Below are 18977 nucleotides of genomic sequence, written 5' to 3'. Positions count from 1 at the left end.
ACACACACACACACACACACACATTTAATTTTCAATCCAGGGTTGGTGTGGAAATTTCAGTTATATTCAAAACAGACAGACAGGCAGGCAGGCAGGCAGGCAGGCAGACAGACAGACAGACAGGTACCTCTTCATAGAACTTGAGTTGAGGGACAGCTTCATCTATCTCGTTCAGACAGAAGTCCTTGAAGAGTAAGAAGCCTGTTGGAACAAACGAAACGACACATTAGCTGCAGGGACAACATGATGTGTGTTGACAACCGCCAACTAATCCACACGTTTGACATCTACAACTAACAGAGCAGTGCTTTGCAAACATTTTCATATCAAGCACGTCCAGATTAATAATAATTTATGCTAGGAAACCCCATACAACATTTTTGTTAAAAAATATTGTATGGGGTTCCTATTTTTTTTCTCAAGATGAAAAATGGCAGATCTACAAGTTCTCTACAAGGACCTCTGGCCGCCTGGCCGGGGGGTCCCCGGACCGCACTTTGAGAACTACTGGTGCAAGAATCCACGCTGGTTTGAGGGTTTTACAAATCAATAAGGCCAACGAGCACAACATGGAAAAATATTGCACAATATTAAAGCACAAACATTAAAAGCAACAAGAGTTGTGTAATGGAGCCACTGTTAGTCAATGAATGATTTCCTCTTATTGAGACCAGCTCATTTTACACACAGCACCACAGTTTTTGACAAACTGTAGAGCACCAGGCTTTGTGAGCTTGTAGATCACTATTTTTGACAAGAGATTTGAGAGTAGAGTGAAAAAAAAAGACTGTATCAAGTACGTTCTTTACAGGTGCGTTTTACCAATTATAGAGTGTTTAAGTGGTACCGGATATGCAGCTCGGCAAAGGTGAATTGATCCCAGTGTATGACGGAGGACAATTTCACGATAAATTAAAATCTCTGCGATACGATTATTGTGAGTGCACCAAAAACTAACCGATCTTCAAGCTCACAACAGGTCGTTCGGTGACACACTGTGAGCTTTTAGATCTGCTACATTCGGTATAACTCAAATCTATAAATCAAGCCATGACCTCGTCAAGACCACTGGCGTTGATGTGTGCATGCGTACACATACACACACACGCACGCACGCACGCACGCACGCACGCACGCATCTTTCACTCACACACATTGATGTGTACATACACACCCCACTCACCATTCTGTCACTCACACATACTGATGTGTAACATGTGTACATACACACCGCTCATTCCGTCACTCACACACATTGATTTGTGTATTTATATTGTATTACACTATATTATATTGAATACTCAATAAATACTCAAACACAACACATTCAACTGGAGGGGCGAGTGGTGGACTGATAACTGTAAAGATATCGCCAAAGTTTAAAAAAAAAAAAACACTTTTCCATTTTCCATGTGTAACAGACAATAAACATACATGTACATTGTACTGTATCCGACATGTTATTTCCCCATATGCCCAGAAACAACGATATATAATTGCTAATGTATATTGCTGTCTTGTTGGAGCCCAGGAAGATTGGCTGCCGTCGAGGCAGCAGCTAATGGGGATCTGTTCTAATAAACAAATAAACAAAACGTGTACATGTGTACTGTACACACACACACACACACACACACACACACACACACACACACACACACACACACACACACACACACACACACACACACAATGAACAATGGAAGCATTCTACCTATCTCTCTGTCAGAAAGCAGTATCTGGTGAAACACATCTACAGCGGTGGCCAGATATCGTCTGGCTGCCGGGGCAGAAACCTTGTATCTCCATATTTCAACTTTTTATGTATAAAAGATGAAAAAACGAACGCCCTACTTCATCATTCAAGAGTGTCGCGCAAAAGTAGTGAAAATAGCCGATCTACAAGCTCACACAACGCCTCTTGAGCTTGTAAATTAAAAACGGCTATTTTCACTATTTTTGTTGTATAAAAATACAACAGTAACGGTTTTGCGCTTACGAGGGTTTTCCACCCGACACGCAGCAACGATATGAAACCTCTGTGTTGCTATGGTAATTGCCCCTACAGAGGATGCTGCATGTGTGTGGGGTACGCGTGTGTGTGCGTGTGTGTGTGTGTGTTACTATACTTGCGAGGACCAAGTATAGTAGAATTTGAAGAAATATACATTGTGAGGACCGTTTTCCTGGTCCTCACAAGACAAATGGTTGTTTTATAGTTTAAAAAAAAGTTTTTAGAGATACGTTTACAATTAGAAAAACATTCAGGTCAGGATAGACATTTAGAGGTTAGGTTTAGGGATTGGAATTAGAGTTAAACATGATTTTATACTTAGTTGCGCGCCAGTGTCATGCACCGAAAAACAGCCGATCTATAAGCTCACAACGCGTCGCAGCGCGACGCGTTGTGAGCTTGTAGATCTGCTGTTTTTCGGCTTTAGGCGTACGGTTAAAAATGGCATTTTTTTTTTAATGGCATTCATAACATGGCTGTCCTAAAGTGTTGATGTCCTCACAAGTATAGTAATACAAACCTGTGTGTGTGTGTGTGTGTGTGTGTGTGTGTGTGTGTGTGTGTGTGTGTGTGTGTGTGTGTGTGTGTGTGTGTGTGTGAGAGAGAGTGAGAGAGACAGGGTTTGGGGGGTGTTGTTACCACAGGCTCTGCAGCTACAGTGGAAGTGAAAGAGGAACAGAGCAGATTTAAAGGGTGTCTCCTGTTGCACTGGGAGCTACTGGTGTCAGACACACACTACTCCCCAGTACACCCAGTACCGGCAAGCATCCAGTTTTTAAAATGAAGCCCATAAGGAAGTGCGGAATTCCCTGCCGTTCTCATTAATGGCCTAGCAGGTGTCGCTATTTCCCCCCTCCCTGCTGGCTGCAGAACCATTTCCACGCCATTGATTACAATGGGGATTTGTTCCAAGACGGTGGATTTGAATTCGCCGAAGAAGTGGCTTCAAAACGAGGTCTGTGTAGAAACCAATAGGTGACGCCACCGTTCCCTTTGACCATCATTTCTTTACAGTCTATGGCACTCAGCCCACTTTCAACCTACCCGTTCCTCTATGTTGGGCACATCATTATAGGTACAATTTTAAATGTTTTTCACGAAAATAGCCAATCTACAAGCTCACAGTGCATCACGCTTGTAAATCAGCTTTTTATACGAAGTATAACAGGCTCAAATGGTTGCATCCGTATTTTGGGGAAAGCTTTCGCAGGAAAATAGCATATCGCCAGGGTATTTTCAGCTAAAGCTTTCCCCACAATAACAGAAAATACACAAGTACAGAGCCCTGAGGGACTCCGGTCAACCATATAAGAGTTCAAGGGGTTAAGTATGGTCATTGCGCACGTCTGCCCTGACCTGTGGTGTTACCTGATTAGCGATTTGGAATTAGTGCCACTGAAATAGAAGAGCTATTAGCTATTCTATTTCAGTGGCACTAATTCCGAATCAGTGCTGGTGATCCAGTCAGGATGGGATCTTATTAGATCCCATCCTGACTGGATCACCACCCCAGCCTGAAACCCAAGGGCCTGGAGAACAGACCCAGTGGATGAAAAGAGGATGACAAGATGTTTTTGTATTACTTATACAGTATCTGCTTCTTTTTTAGCTCATCAGCCTGCGTTTCTTTTCTGTTGCCAACGGTTTGTTATTATTGAGATCATCTGCTATCATCCATGTTCATGTGTTCCCTCTGAGTGTTATCAGACCTAACAGACCTCACGGAGCATTTCCTCTGCTAACTGGAGTCACTGCCGCTGCTCCTCCACAAATAATGTAGACACACTCCACTGCAGGGAAGGAGCTAAGTACATTTACAATTTAGGCATTTAGCAGACGCTCTTAGCTTTCAGATGTGGTATTTTTGGTGAGAGACACCGACCGGCGCGTGGCCATTTATAAATCAAGCCGTTAGATCACCAAGAGTCAGGGATTTAACCTTAATGGAAGGACACTTCAGCACTGTACACAGTCACACACACACACACACACACACACACACACACACAATCAGACATGAGCTGCTCTGTGCCTCGGCTGATTAGTGAGATCACCTGAACGCTCTAAAAATAACCCGGTCGGCCGGGTCATTTCAACAATGGCTCCCATCTTCTGCTGCGCTCCACACACTCTCAATTGATTACTGACTACTGGCCCTGTGGTGTGCGGCGTGTTCACTGTACACACACGCATACACACACACACACACACAAACACGCACACACACATAATTTACAATTTTGGCATTTAACAGACGCTCTTATCCAGAGCGACTTACAATAAAGCAAGGTAAACGCATGCATCAAATGCTGAGACAGCGTAGTGCCTCAGTAATCTAGGATCAGTCTAAACGGTATAATATCAAATAAGTGTGCATTGAAACTATACAAAGTGATACTATAGGATGCCAGGTCAACAAATGAACCTGGAACCTGTCTAAATAACATGCTGTATCTATCTAAATGAAAACCTTTTGCATAAGACTGCATGGGCGTCAAGGCAAGGTCAAGTGCTACGGGCTAAAGGTGGAGTCTGAAAATTGGGAGTGAGTCTGCAGTTCTAACTGCAATGGGGAGCAGGGCCGGAGTGGGACTCCAAATCTGGCCGGGAGATACACGCCCACCCAGGCCACCCTGCGGCGTTTTTTTTGGGGGGCCCTTTTTTTGGGGGGCCTTACAAAAGGGGGGCCTTTTTGGGGGTTAAAGGTAGGGGGGAGGCCCGCAGCTGCACTGAGCTGCAAGCAACACTGAGCTGCAAGCAACACTGACTGCATTGAATTGAAATTGACTGTGGTTGGCCTGGCCTGAGCTTAGGAGAGATTTTTTTTTGCTGCATCACTTAAGCGCCGCGCTGGCTGTGGAAGGCTGGCCTTTTTTTTTTTCAGGCAGGCCACTAGAGGGCAGGCCACCGGGAATAGTCCCGGTCCTCCCGACGGCCAATCCGGGCCTGATGGGGAGTTTGTTCCACAGCGTAGGAGCCAGAAGGGAGAAGAGTCTGGGATGTGCGTGGACTGTGGAGCGACACGCGCACGTACGCACACACACGCACACACCGCAATACAATTTTCGCCCTCTCTGTCATTTATTCTCTCTTTGTGAACTTTGAGCCACATCTAAACTTAGCTGCATGCCAGTGTGTCGCAACTAATGGGAAAATTGAGCCGTTTTCACAACATGCTTTAAAAAGGAGCACTTCAACCATTTTCAACCCTATCTTCATCATAATGGGTCCTCAATGATGCTCATTATAAGGTGGCACCGTTTCTGTCTACTCGCTGTTCTGTCTCAGAGGAGGGCTGTGGACAGTTCGGAAACCTACCTACCATCGGTAGGTAGGTTTCCTACCTTTCCTGCAATTTCATGCAAGATTTCAATGTTGTTGTTGGTGTTGTTTTGTTGTTTTATACAAGAACATATGGCTTCTATTTCAGCATGCTAACTTTCCAGGAAGAGAAAGGCTATTCATAACAGCACAGTGCAAGAAGGATTAAACGTATCCAGTTGTAAAAAAACAATCAATCTTTTCCCACAGATACTTGTGTCAGTTTATGTGATTACATCTATTAGCTACACTGTAATGAATTGACTGTAAAATGTACAGTAAATAACTGGCAAAGAAATGCCAATAAAGTACTGTAAAATTGCTTATAGTTACTATAAAAAAGGATAACTTCTATATGCTGGGTTTTTTTTTTTTTTAATGTTTGTAACATTTTTATTTTTTGTTTTTGGATGCCAGATGTTATGTATATGTATGATTGCTATGTGATGTCTTTTTGCTCTGTTTTTGTTTGTTGATTTGTTATAGACATTTACTACAAATGCCATATTGTTGTGTTATATATACTTGAAAATGCCAATAAATATATTGTTTAAAAAAAAACTTCTATATGCTGGGTGCAAGAGTCAAGACACTAAATGTATTAGAAATTGACACGTTATGCATATTAATACAAACAGTTTTTAAAAAAAAGTAAAAGATAATTTCTATATCTTTAAATTTGATTTGAAACGCAATAAAACCACAGGGTTACAGCAGTTCGAGGATAAACACAACAAACTCCTAAGACTTATTGTCCATTGTGGTTCCTCTCACAAGCAACAATAAGTTAAAAACACTTTACAATACAAAATGAATGACAGTAACATACAGTACATAAAAACAAGCGCTCCACTATCTATCCCTAAGAGCTTTTACAGAGGAACCTGTTCTAATCGCCAAGCTATAGTCTCCCAATAAACTCCCATTACACCCAAGACAGGCAGTCTCTGTGGATAGCTTTAAAGCACAGCTCAAGACCTAATTATTCACTCTTGCTTTTAGTTGTTTTTAAAATCTCTGTGTTGTTATTCATGCCCTCACTGTTTTGCCTGAAAACCAAATAAATATGAAGTATTAGCATCCGCTTAACAGCAGCAGCTTACATACTTAACATTACTATAGGGGGGAGAGGGGGGGGGGGTAGCGTGACGTTGTGGGCTTAAAGTCCTCTTAACCCTTTTAGACCGGGAAAGCATCTGTGTCATTTGGGCTATTAAAAAATAGCAGATCTACAAGCTCATAGCACGGCACTATGAGCTTGTAGATCTAAAAAAAAAAAAAAAAAAAAAAACGTGGAAAATCTTATGCAAATCTTTGAATATATATGTTTTAAAGCAAACCTTTTTAACTCGGATCTGTGCTTCTGGGCGTCCCTGGAACGACATATTTTGAGATGCGGGTCCGCGGCCAAATACATATCATTTTGGGGGTCCTTGACATGGAAAAGTTGGAGCACCACTGATATAGCAAGATGCCGTTTGTATTGTATTTGGCCGCGGACCCCCATCTCAAAATGTTTTGTTACAGGGACCCTCCGAGAAGATTTGCACACATTTTCACGACTTGGGATAAAATAATGGTTAAAGCTAAAATCTAAAATGACACAGATGCATTCCTGGATTTAAAGGGTTAAGTAGCCTTGGGAAGCAATGGTTCCAGACAGAGCCATGTGGCCCATAGGGTTCCTGTAGCATGTGAGGCAGCTTGATGTACAAGTACACCCCCTGGACATGACACTAGTATGTCGCACAGCCCCTCCATGCTGCCGAGTGCAAAGCCATTTGTATATATAGTCTTTTTTATGACGTATGACAAGGGCCCGCTTGTGATATGATCACGGCCCACCAGCGGCGCCGTGGGCCACAGGTTGAGGACCGGCGCTGAGTGTAAACAAGCCCTACTCATGATGCATTGATGTAAAATATCTTTTCACTGATGAAAACGAAATAAAAAACTAAACATACTGACAATTTTGTCAACAAATAAAAACTAGACAAAATGTTAGTGGACAAAAACTAGACAAATACTAGTGGAGAAAAGATCCAGTAGAACTAAGATAAGTCGTTTTATGCTTGGTTGCTCACGGGTGTCACGCTCCGAAAATAGCCGATCTACAAGCTCACAACGTGTCGCAGCGCGACGCGTTGTGAGCTTGTAGATCCGCTATTTTCGGCATGCAGCTAGGTATAAATGACGCATTACGACAGCAAAACGGCCCTCCAAAATAAATGATGGTCGACTAAATCAACAGTAGATTTTCAGATTTAGTTGACTAAAACTAAAACATTTCAGATGACTAAAATACAAAAAAAAAACTAAAGTCAAAAGATTATGACTAAATGTCACATTTTGTTGTCAAAATCAACACTGATGTACAGACGCTGTGGATGGATGAACTCTGTGAACGCTGGGATTGGACAGTCAGGAAACATCTCAACTGCACTGTGCACACATCTCATGCACACACACACACACACACACACACACACACACAAACACACAGGGCCCCCGGAAATGCTAGACACTATGGCACTGACTGGGTGTGCAGTTTGAGAACAAAGCCACACAGAAACCACAATGCGTGAAGCTGCACTATGCAGGCTGAATGGCTGCTGGTTGGTTCACACGTGCTAGAGCAGTGGTTCTCAAACCTTTCAGGCCACCACGACCCCCACCCACCCTGACAAGCACTTGGAACTGTAGGAGTTGAGGCGAACAAGTTTAGCTTGTCTCAGTTCCACAGATAAATATGTGAGAATAGCTAAATCTACAGTACATGCTCGGTGTTGTGAGCATGTAGATGGGCTACTTAAAAAAAATGTAATGAAAATAAATAAATCTTCACCTATAAATACTAAAGGTGCTTCAGAATAACATGGATTAAAGCTAAAATTAAATCTCACCAAATCACTTCAAAGAACTCAGCGCCGATTTTCATTGGGTGACACGCTTCCATAGAACAGTGGTTCTCAATTTTTTCATGCCAAGAACCCCTAAATTAATGTGTATTTGGCCACGGACGGGATATCTGAAAAGATTGTGTGCCAGGGACCCCATATTTTGTGGTGTTAAAAATGTCAAAAATGTCCAAACATTTTCAAATGATATCAAGATTGTTTGAAAATGGCTGACGTGTATATAGGGCCCTGGGGGTCCCCGGCCGGACCCCACTTTGAGAACCCATGCATTAGACCATGGACCACCATAACTCTGAGAGTGTACAAATGGAACCAAATGGACCCGTAAGGGTCCATTTGGTTCCATTTGTACACTCTCAAGAGTTACAGCAACATAAGGGTCCATTTGGTTCCCAACTATCCATCATTTATCTGGGGAACCCCTGGAACCCCCCTCAAGGACCCCTGGTGGGGTGGGGTCCTCAGACCCCACTTTGAGAACCACCGACATAGAAGACATGCTGAACTTGCATGGGAATCCAAATAACTGAGATCATTCGTGGCGACTGAGAACTTTAATCCATGCGATAACAATCTGTAACAAAGTACAAAAGTGCTTCAAAATAACAATTACGGCGTAATTAAGAGGTTCACAGGGGGCACGTTTTGACACGCACAGTCAGACCACCGACCGACAGGCAGACAACTTCTTTCCACACTTTCACTTTCACTCCAACAGCAGTTTCCTGGCTGTGCAGACTGTTCGTGCTGCATTCATTAACGCGTGGTCGTGTGTAGACTAGAGCTCAAGCATATAGCAGGAGGAGTCACTAGATTAAGGATTTAACCTTTTTTAACCCCGCTGGCGTGTCCCTAATTTGGGCATGTCATTGTTGTAAAAAAAAAAAGGCAGATCTACAAGCTTGCAGATCTTTTTAGCTATTTGTCGTATGTGTATATATATATATATATATATATCATAGCTATATTGGGCTTAAAGGGCAAGAACACTTTGGTAAAGGTTTGGGTTGTGTAACCTTGCCATGATGTAACTCCAAAAGGTGGACAAGAAATCGAAAATAATTGCTGCATTGATTAGAAATTGATCATTCAAAATATGCTCCTCGTTGACTTACATTGCGTTTACAGCTCTCAAAGACACTCTTTTAGCCCGTAAAACAAACTTCCTGCAGATTTTACTATTTGAAGATCCAGATCCGCGGATCCAGTCCGGGTTTTATTCCTAATGGAAATAGCAAAATCAACAGGAAGTTGACATTTGTCATTTCTTTTTTAAAAACAGCACTGGGTTTGGTGATGCTGCTCTATTGTCTGAATCAGTTTTGTTTGTGTTTGTTTACGGGGCTAAAAGAGTGACCTTGAGAGCTGTGTAACCGTACAATGTAAGTCAATGAGCTTGTATATCTTGTTTGCCATTTGTCATATTGGGCTGAAGTGGTTAAAGAAGTACACAGTCTATAACGTGCCCGCACTGCAAAAGCACAGCGAGTTGGGCATTAACTCTCACTGCTGTCCCAAAAGCAGCTGAGTAACCACAATGTGAGGCAGAGCCCTGTTTCCCCCTGACGGATGGCCCTGCTGCAGCGATGCGAACTTCAGCAAAGTCCTGGTTCGACTAAACTAAGGCTCTGGTTATGTCTCCCCAAAGGGCACTGTGCTGCTGCTGCTGCTGCTGCTGCCGCCTTGCTCCATTAACCCATTCAATACGGAAACGCATCTGTGTCACTTGAGATTTTAAACTATAACCATTAATTTATACTTTGGGCTATTCAAAAATAGCAGATCTACAAGGTCATAGCCCGGCACTCTATGAGCTTGTAGATCTGCTATTTTTGGGGAAATCGTGAAAATGTGTGCAAATCTTTGATAAGCGAACATTTGTAACTCAAATCTTTGCTTCTGGGGGGTCCCTGGAACAAAATATTTTGAGATGGGGGTCCGCGACCAAATACATATCATTTTGGGGGGTCCCTTGACATGAAATAAGTTTGAGGTCCACTGATATTATAGAAAACTGTTTTAGGATTTAGAAGACATTTTGCAGACGCGTTCCCGGATTGAACGGGTTAACATTTCTACACACTGAAAAGTTGGAGAGGTCTAGAAAAGCATTTACCCAAAACGGATCCAAAAACATTCTCACTCGTCTACTGTTGCACACTACTGGCACACGGGAACATCTTTTTATTGACAAAACATTTAGACATAATTCAAGACAGGCATGTTTAAAAAAAATCAAATTGGCCAACAGATGCGTGAACAGGGGATCTTCTCGACTGGTCCGTTAGTAGTAAGCAAGCCTTGGGAACCAACGGTTGCCTAGCCATGTGAACCACAATGATTACACAATTATCTGAACGTTTCGGCCTGTTCAGACCTTCATCAGGACATGTGTCCTGATGAAGGTCTGAACAGGCCGAAACGTTGACGTCGAGCAATAAATTCTGGAGCTTTTTGCAACCACCAGTGTGCAGACTTTATTCTTTTTTATTATACTTTGTTTGTCTAACCCATTAAGACCTGGAACTGTGTCATTTTTAGACTTGAGCTAAAAAGCATTATTTTACACTTTGGGCTATTCAAAAATATCAGATATACAAGCTCATAGCGCGGCACCGAGTGCCGCGCTACGAGCTTGTAGATCTGCTATTTTTGAAAAATCGTGAAAATGTGTGCAAATCTTTGAATATATATATTTTTAAAGCGAACATTTATAACTCAAATCGTTACTTCTGGGGGGTTCCTGGAACAAAATATTTTGATGGGGGTCCGCGGCCAAATACATATCATTTTGGGGGTCCTTGACATGAACACCACTGATATAGAAACATATGTTTTTCAGAAAACTGTTGGGATTTAGGAGACCTGTAGAATCGGCTTCAGGTCTCAATGGGCTAAGCACCTGGGCCAACGGATGTGCGTGCGCTACCGTTTTCATATGTACAAGTACCCTCCCTGGACTTGATGCTAGTACAGCATGTCACAGGGACTGACCCCCAATCCATCAATCCTTGATGCTGAGTGCCAAGCATGGAGGCATTGGGACCATTTTTATAGTCTTTGGTATGATGACCCGGACAGGGGGATCGAACCCTGACCTCTCAGTCTCAGGGTGGACACACTCCAACTGCTGAGCTGCTAATTGGTTGATTGTACATTCTGACTTGACACTCCTATAGGCACACAGCATGGATGAAAGCAAAATAAAAACTCACGACTGAAATATTGTGTTACGAGGCCAAGTCCTAATCTGTGATTTGTGAAACAGCATTTCCCCCCACAAACACACACACACACACACACACACACAAACACATTAGCACTGTCTCCTAATCAATTAGCACAATATGCATAATTATGGAGTTCAGGTGTTATGGTTGTAAACCTGGGTTATTTTTTTACATTTTTATCCCACAATTTCGCAACACATTTTTTCACCCTAGTGCCGATGCCTACGGTGTGATCCTGGGCGCTACTCCTCCTCTGCCAGCCTGGGGAGAGCCCCGAACTGAGCTTATGCTTCCTTCAATGCATGACAAGTGAGCAGCACAATCTTGAAAATGTGTGCAAATCTTTGAATATATATTTTTTAAAGCGAACATCTTTAATTCAAATCTTTGCTTCTTGGGGTCCCTGGAACAAAATATTTTGAGATGGGGGTCCGCGGCCAAATACATGTAATTTTGGGGGTCCTTGACATGTACAAGTTTGAGAACCACTAATATATATACACATTTAAAAAAACAGTTTTAGACAACATTTATAGAATTAAAAATGTTCACGATTTAAAAAAACTATTGCAGATCTATAAGCTCATAGCGCGGCAACTCGATGCCGTGCTATGAGCTTGTATATCTGCTTTTTAATAGCCAAAGAAATCTAAAATGACAGAGACGCGTTCCCGGATTAAATTGGTTAACAGAACTAACTGCCGAAAACAGACGATCTACAAGCTCGCTAGCGCAATCATGACACGCTTCCATAGAAGACATGCTGACTTCCATAGAATCCAAATGACTGAAATTATGAATTGCTACATGCTTTTAGCTGAGTGCATCGTCATTCAAGATTACTTTATTCAATAAATGGTGTAATTTCAAACAGTAATGGATATCCTCTTCCTAAAAGTACATTGGTAACTGTTACTAGCATCAAAACTTATATAAGTTGAGAGAAACTTTATCTTCCCCACAAAGACTGTCAGAAGAACTTAAACAAATGACAGAACGGATGTGGCCCTGGAAAAACCTTCTGAGTGTGTGTTTACTTTAAAGACTGCTGGCTATACTGACCATGCTCCCTGAGCAGTGTTGCCAGATTCTGTGAGAGAAACAAGCGATCAACAAGCTCAGAAGAAGTGACTATTGGCAGCATGATCACATACACACACACACACACACACAGAGCAAAATGAGTTAAATACAGCATCAAAATCAGTCTTACCACTTGAACCCTATTATACATAGGCTATTTGAAAATAGCCAAATCTACAAGCTCATACAAGCTTGTAGATCGGCTCTGTTCAAGCATATTTGGGTACTTAGAAAAGGCGCAATATACATTTGAGACATTATTATTATAAAAAAGGCGCAATATACATTTGAGACATTATTATTATAAAGAAATCTTGAAGAGGAAAAAAAAGAAATATTGGGAAGATATTTGAAGCATTTTAACAAGACAAATCTTGTATGGCATTGGGGGGTAGCTCCCTGGCCTCAGATGTGGATCTGTGGCCACATACATACATATTATAATTTGGTGGGGTCCTTGACATGCGAATGTCTTAGAACCACTGGTTTAAACAACATTTAGACAGCAAGCCCAAAGAAAGCAAGCCCAAAGAACAGCAACCCGCAAACTACCTAACCAATATTTACAAGCCGACTTCACAGAAAAACAAGGCCAAAGTCACTTACAATAAGCAGACATGGCAACACTGTCCCTGAGCGTAGAGAGCTTCATTCAACTTATGGACACTGCTATACAGTATGTCAACTTCTATAGCAGTTGAGGGGGGTTCCAGGGGGTCCCCCGGTAAATGTGTTAATATAGCATCAGTCATTTTAACCACTTCATCCATTTATACATTGGCCATTCAAAAATAGCAGATCTACAAGCTCACAGGTCTTCCGTCAGCATTGTAAACACGACAAATGTACAAATAACTTAATGTGAGTGATAGCAGTATGATAGCACTGTTGACTCTTTGCTGTGTATTCATTAACCACTTAAACCCGAGTTCATCGTACGATGGCATCGTACGGCAACAATTAGTCGATCTACAAGCTCACACAACAAGTAGCCGATCTACAAGCTAGAACAGTGCCCAGAACAGTGGCACTAGGTTGACAGTGATGAAACAGCTACAGTTCAGAGGTGATCGTTATTAATAATATTTAAAAACAAAGATTGAATCGTGAATCTCAGGATTAACAGAGGAACGGCCTGGCTCCAGTCTATGACATCAGTAGTCTATGACATCACTCGTTTCAGCCCCGATCAGAGCTGCCTTGAATTCCGTTATGAAAGTTACATATTAAGAAAAAGCATAAAACATACATTATGTATAAAGAAATTTGTGGAGGCGCAACGTTAGTCTACCGGCAGTGACTGTGTGCACAAGACATTTAGAGCTGATTGGTCTGGTGGTTTGCAAGATTATCTCCGGACACACACACACACACACACACACACACACACACACACACACACACACTTATAGATGGCTAGCCGAAGCAATCCAAATATTGGACAATCTAAATCTTGGACAATCTAAATATTGTTAGATTCTGATACGGTCACAGTGGTGTGGAGTCTGTACATTATCTACACTTCTAAACTTACAAGGAAAAAAACACATGAACCGGGCCCAAACAAAGGCATACAGATAAACAGTCTAGTGTGAATATGTGAGAGAGAAACCCACGGCCGGTGAAGAAGAAGAGTTGATAAACACACCACACAGCTGATGCCAGGGAGCCCACAGCCAGAAAAGCGCCAGCCAGCAAAGCGAGACAGAATCGATATAGAGTGATACAGATGGAGGTAAAACTGTCTGCAGGCCTGTCACTGCAGTTTGCACACAGTCAGCTGATCCTCAAACAACTTCTTGTTTACAGCCTCCACAACAAGTTAACCTCCTGTAACTTGATGTCCCCCAACTATTCTGGGAAGATCTATATTAAGCTCAGCTATTTTTTGGCAAAGAGATTTGGTGTAGAGGGAAAAAAGGAGGGGGAGGATGGATAGACCCCTTGTGTATAGGGTGTAAGCAGTTACAGTAAGGCGTTCCTAAATGCGCCTCGAGAATCTGCTCGACCACAATGTTAAAACTGTTATATCGATAGATAGATAAAACGATGATAAAAACTGATGCTACTAGGTTCTTGGTTTACCTGTGATCCTAGTTTACTGAGGAACTACACTGTCTCTCTGCATTCTATGTATGTGTTTACCTTGCTTATTGTAAGTTGCTCTGGTTAAAGAGCGTCTGCTAAATGCCTACACTGTTTGTGTTATCCGATCGGCATAGCTTTTTGAACTGCTTTTTTTCAAACTTGTATCAAATCAATCAAAGTATATATATGCTGCGTAGTGTACGAGAACTGTGATCGTCATGACCGTGTGTGGAGATCAATTCTCCATCACATCAAAGCATCAGTATCCTCTTTCTCTGTTAACATCATCAGGGCCCCTCCCTCTGTCCTTCCTTCCAGTCAGTCTCACAGAGAGGAAATGATGTGCTTGACTGGCCAATTAATGCACCAGTCTGCCTGAGCACACACACACATGACAATCCATCACACTTTACTGGACGCCTGTGTGTGTGTGTGTGTGTGTGCGCGTGTGGGTGCGTGCGTTTGTGCGTGCGCTCACACACACACACACACACACACACACACACACACACAGACTTTTACTAATTGCTAAGCCGTCGCTAAAAGTATTTTTTTCAACCATAAAACAAGCATTTCTCAATGTCTATTTCTCAAATTCTACAATGCTTGTGGGGACTCATCTGGCCCTCACAAGTATAGTAACACAATCACACACACACAAACACCATTATTTCCCCTCAACACTTAAAGCTTGCAAACAATCTTACTAGTTAATGAGAGTGAATTCCCCGTAGTGGGTCGGTGATCCCCAGGGCCGTGGCATCATGCATAGATGAACACGACGCACGTGTGAACAATATCAAGTACAGAACACCAAGGCTGGGATACGTATGCTGTCCACTCCATAAAGTGGTGCTTCGCTCCTCAAACGTTTTCATGTCAAGGACGGACCCCAAACTTTACATCTAGCCGCGGACCCCCCAGCAGCAGGGGGACCCGGACTCTCTCTTTTCCCGGTGTTTTGCCCAGGTGGGCGTGGTTTTGAGGTTAGGGTTAGGCAAGCATAGTGTTTGTGAGGTTAGGGTTGGATTTTTTTGTTAACACAAATCTTCTCTTCAGGGGGTCCCCTGGCACAAACATTTTCAGATGGGGGTCCGCGGCCAAATACATATCAATCTGGGGGTCCTTCACATGGAAAGGTTTGAGAATCACCAGCCATAATGATACTTGATACAAAAGGAGGGATGGAGAATGATATGCTGATTACTTTATTTACAAGTGCTCTCTCCCTCCCTTCATTCCTTTCTTCCTTCTGTCTCTCTAAACGCTCTCCCTCTTCTCTCTCTCTCCCCCCTTCTCTTCCTTCTGTCTCTCTAAATGCTCTCGCTCTTGTTTCTGTCTCCCTCTCTCTTTCTCTTGTTCTCTCTCTCTGTCTCTCTCTCTCTCTCGTTCTTTTCCTTGGCATTCTTTCTCTCCATCTGTCAGACTTCAGGAATGGATGACGGAGAGTTGTGCGTTGCTTAGCAACTAGCAGTTGCCACGGCAACCTGACCAGAACTCCTGTGCGGTGTGTGTGTTTTTTTTTTGTGCGTGTGTGTGTTTTTTTTTTTTTATCGTCGACGGGGAGAGAAATGAAATTGATTAAAGGAAGAATAAAACAGGTGATGAGAGCAGAGGAGAAGAAGTGAAATGGAGAGGAGGGGAGGTTTAAGGAGAGGAATACAAGCAAGGGTGTCAACGGTTAATCAAACTAGTCCATTTAATCTATTATACTAATAATCAATAATATTTTGGGGATTTAAAAAGATTATACTTGCGATGTCACCTGTAGATTGCCCATATTCACAGGATGCCCAGAATAGGGATGCTAGGGTTCACGTGGTCAGAAAAGGGATGCTAGGGTGTGTGCGCGTGTGTGTGTGCGTACACTGACTAAATTGTGCACTAAATATCTAAGCTTCTAAACTCATGTAATGTAGGAGATACGGATTTTCATCAGCGCTGTCCCTTACAAGCCTAACAATTGGGACGTGCAATGCATGACCAAAATCATGTTGGATTATTCTGATACTGTTGTCATTATTATTATGAGAATGAATCGATTAATCGTATGTATACAATATACATGATCATACATTATCCTCAAAGGAGGGCCAGGAGTGTTGGGGAAGCTTTCAGATAGGAAAGGGGCCAAACACACAAAGGGTGCTTTTCTCTACTACGGTATATCATTTAATCACAAATAAATGTAATTTGTTTTTTTTACTACAATGTTTATTACTATAGTGTCTCAGAAATTGTCTTTCTGAGGCTTCCTAGTTTCCACGGCTATATCAACATGGCATGAACAAGTGCAGCCACGAATGTGCAACATTGATTATTTATAAAACTAGGACCTATGACAGGTGAGCGTACGTCACACAGAAAATTGGGTGGTTTGTTTGTGACACAAAATGTGTGGTTTCAAATTGAAGGCAACGTGAAGCGTCCAACACAGCCTGGTTTATCACAACTTATGGGTCAACTGACCCGGCTTGTATCCCTTTGTCACCGGCGATGTCTTCAGTTACTAGGCAACTGTAAGCTAAATGAAGGCTGCAAAGCACTGAAGAATATGCCTCACAATCCTGATACATACAGAGAAGAGAGGGAGACCAGCCTCAATGTAGATACATAGACAGAGACCAGCCTCAATGTAGATACATACCGAGACAGAGACCAGCCTCAATGTAGATACATACAGAGAGAGACCAGCCTCAATGTAGATACATACCGAGACCAGCCTCAATGTAGATACATACAGAGAGAAACGTGTATCTCAAAATGTTCAGGATATCTTGGGAAACTGACTTCTATGGTCAAGGACGAACCGATTAACCTTTGATAGGTTAAAGGGGAGCGTGGTAGCATCTCTTAAAAAGGCCTTTACCGGAAACTTCTATTTTTAATTTAAGTCTAGTGTAACATTTGATGGTGTGGTCGGTCATAGTTGACTAATGTACCTTATGTAAACAATGTGCTTACATAACCTTCACAATGAGACACCATTGAACCGTGCATGTGCACACATGTTCCCCTGTCAGAGGTGTGCAGTGTGTATGGTGTCATGTCGGACAATTTATTGATATCTTCTTGTGTGTGTGTCAGTCCGTCTCTCTCTCTCTCTCCCTCTCTCTCTCTCGTATGTGTGCATCAGCAGGTACAATGTTGAAGAGACAGGCATCTTTATAAACTACCGATATGAACAGAACTACTTCACAAGAGCAATGTTGGTATAGTTAAGAGATTCTATGAGAGAAATGTCAAGTAGGTGTTGTTTCAGTGTGGAGTCTGTACCACAAAGACACAGGCTCTGAACACAAGCCATCTGGCCTATGATGTCCCCTCTCTCTGTATGATGTCCCCTCTCTCTGTATGATGTCCCCTCTCTCTGTATGATGCCCCCTCTCTCTGTATGATGTCCCCTCTCTCTGTATGATGTCCCCTCTCTCTGTATGATGCCCCCTCTCTTTGTATGATGCCCCCTCTCTCTGTATGATGTCCCCTCTCTCTGTATGATGTCCCCTCTCTTTGTATGATGTCCCCTCTCTCTGTATGATGTCCCCTCTCTCTGTATCATGTCCCCTCTCTCTGAATGATGTCCCCTCTCCCACTATGACGTCCCCTGAAGTCCCCTCTCTCTCTATGATGTCCCCTCTCTCACCATGATGTCCCCTCTCTCACCATGATGTCCCCTCTCTCTCTATGATGTCCCCTCTCTCACCATGATGTCCCCTCTCTCTCTATGACGTCCTCTCTCTCGCTTGCATCCTTTTTTCCTGTATTTACTGAGCATTCCAAATAGGTCTGAGCAGGATGCATGCCATCCTTTACTCTTCTACCATTCCAAGGAGAATGTCCCCATGCTAAGGTTAGGTTGTCATAATGATAATGTTAAAGGGAAAGGCCACTTTGGTAGAGGTTTGGGTTGTGTAGTTAGTTACCTTGCCATGATGTAACTCCAAAGGTGGACAAGAAATACAAAATAATTGCTCCATTGATTAGAAATTGAGAATTCAGAATATGCTCCTCGTTGACTTACATTGTGCGGTGAAACTTTCAAAGTCACTCTTTTTGCACGTAGACGAACATAAACAAAGCTGATTCAGACAATAATGAACATCACCAAATCCAGTACTGTTTGTTTTTTTAATACAAATGTTAACTTCCTGTTGATTTTGCTATTTTTATTAGGAAGAAAACCCGGACTGGATCCGCGGATCCGGATCTTCAAATAGTAAAATGAGAGATGAGACAATGTAAGTCAATGAGGAGCATATTTTGAATCGTCAATTTCTAATCAATGGAGCAATTATTTTTGATTTGTTGTCCACCTTTGGAGTA

At 42.4% G+C, this 18977-nt stretch overlaps 1 protein-coding gene across 1 annotated transcript in view; it reads right to left on the bottom strand.

Moving 5' to 3' along the window:
* Positions 1-18977, bottom strand: part of grk3 (G protein-coupled receptor kinase 3) — an 81434-nt gene that overhangs the window by 34484 nt on the left and 27973 nt on the right. Inside the window, exon 3 of the mRNA XM_084047621.1 lies at positions 128-201. Coding sequence (XP_083903747.1) covers positions 128-201 — 74 coding nt within the window. The remainder of the gene's footprint in view (positions 1-127; positions 202-18977) is intronic.

Source organism: Gymnoscopelus microlampas (assembly GCF_963454915.1).
Source record: "Gymnoscopelus microlampas genome assembly, chromosome: 21".
NCBI lineage: Eukaryota > Metazoa > Chordata > Actinopteri > Myctophiformes > Myctophidae > Gymnoscopelus > Gymnoscopelus microlampas.
Note: the sequence above shows the minus strand (reverse complement) of the source record. Positions and strands in the feature narration are given on the sequence as shown.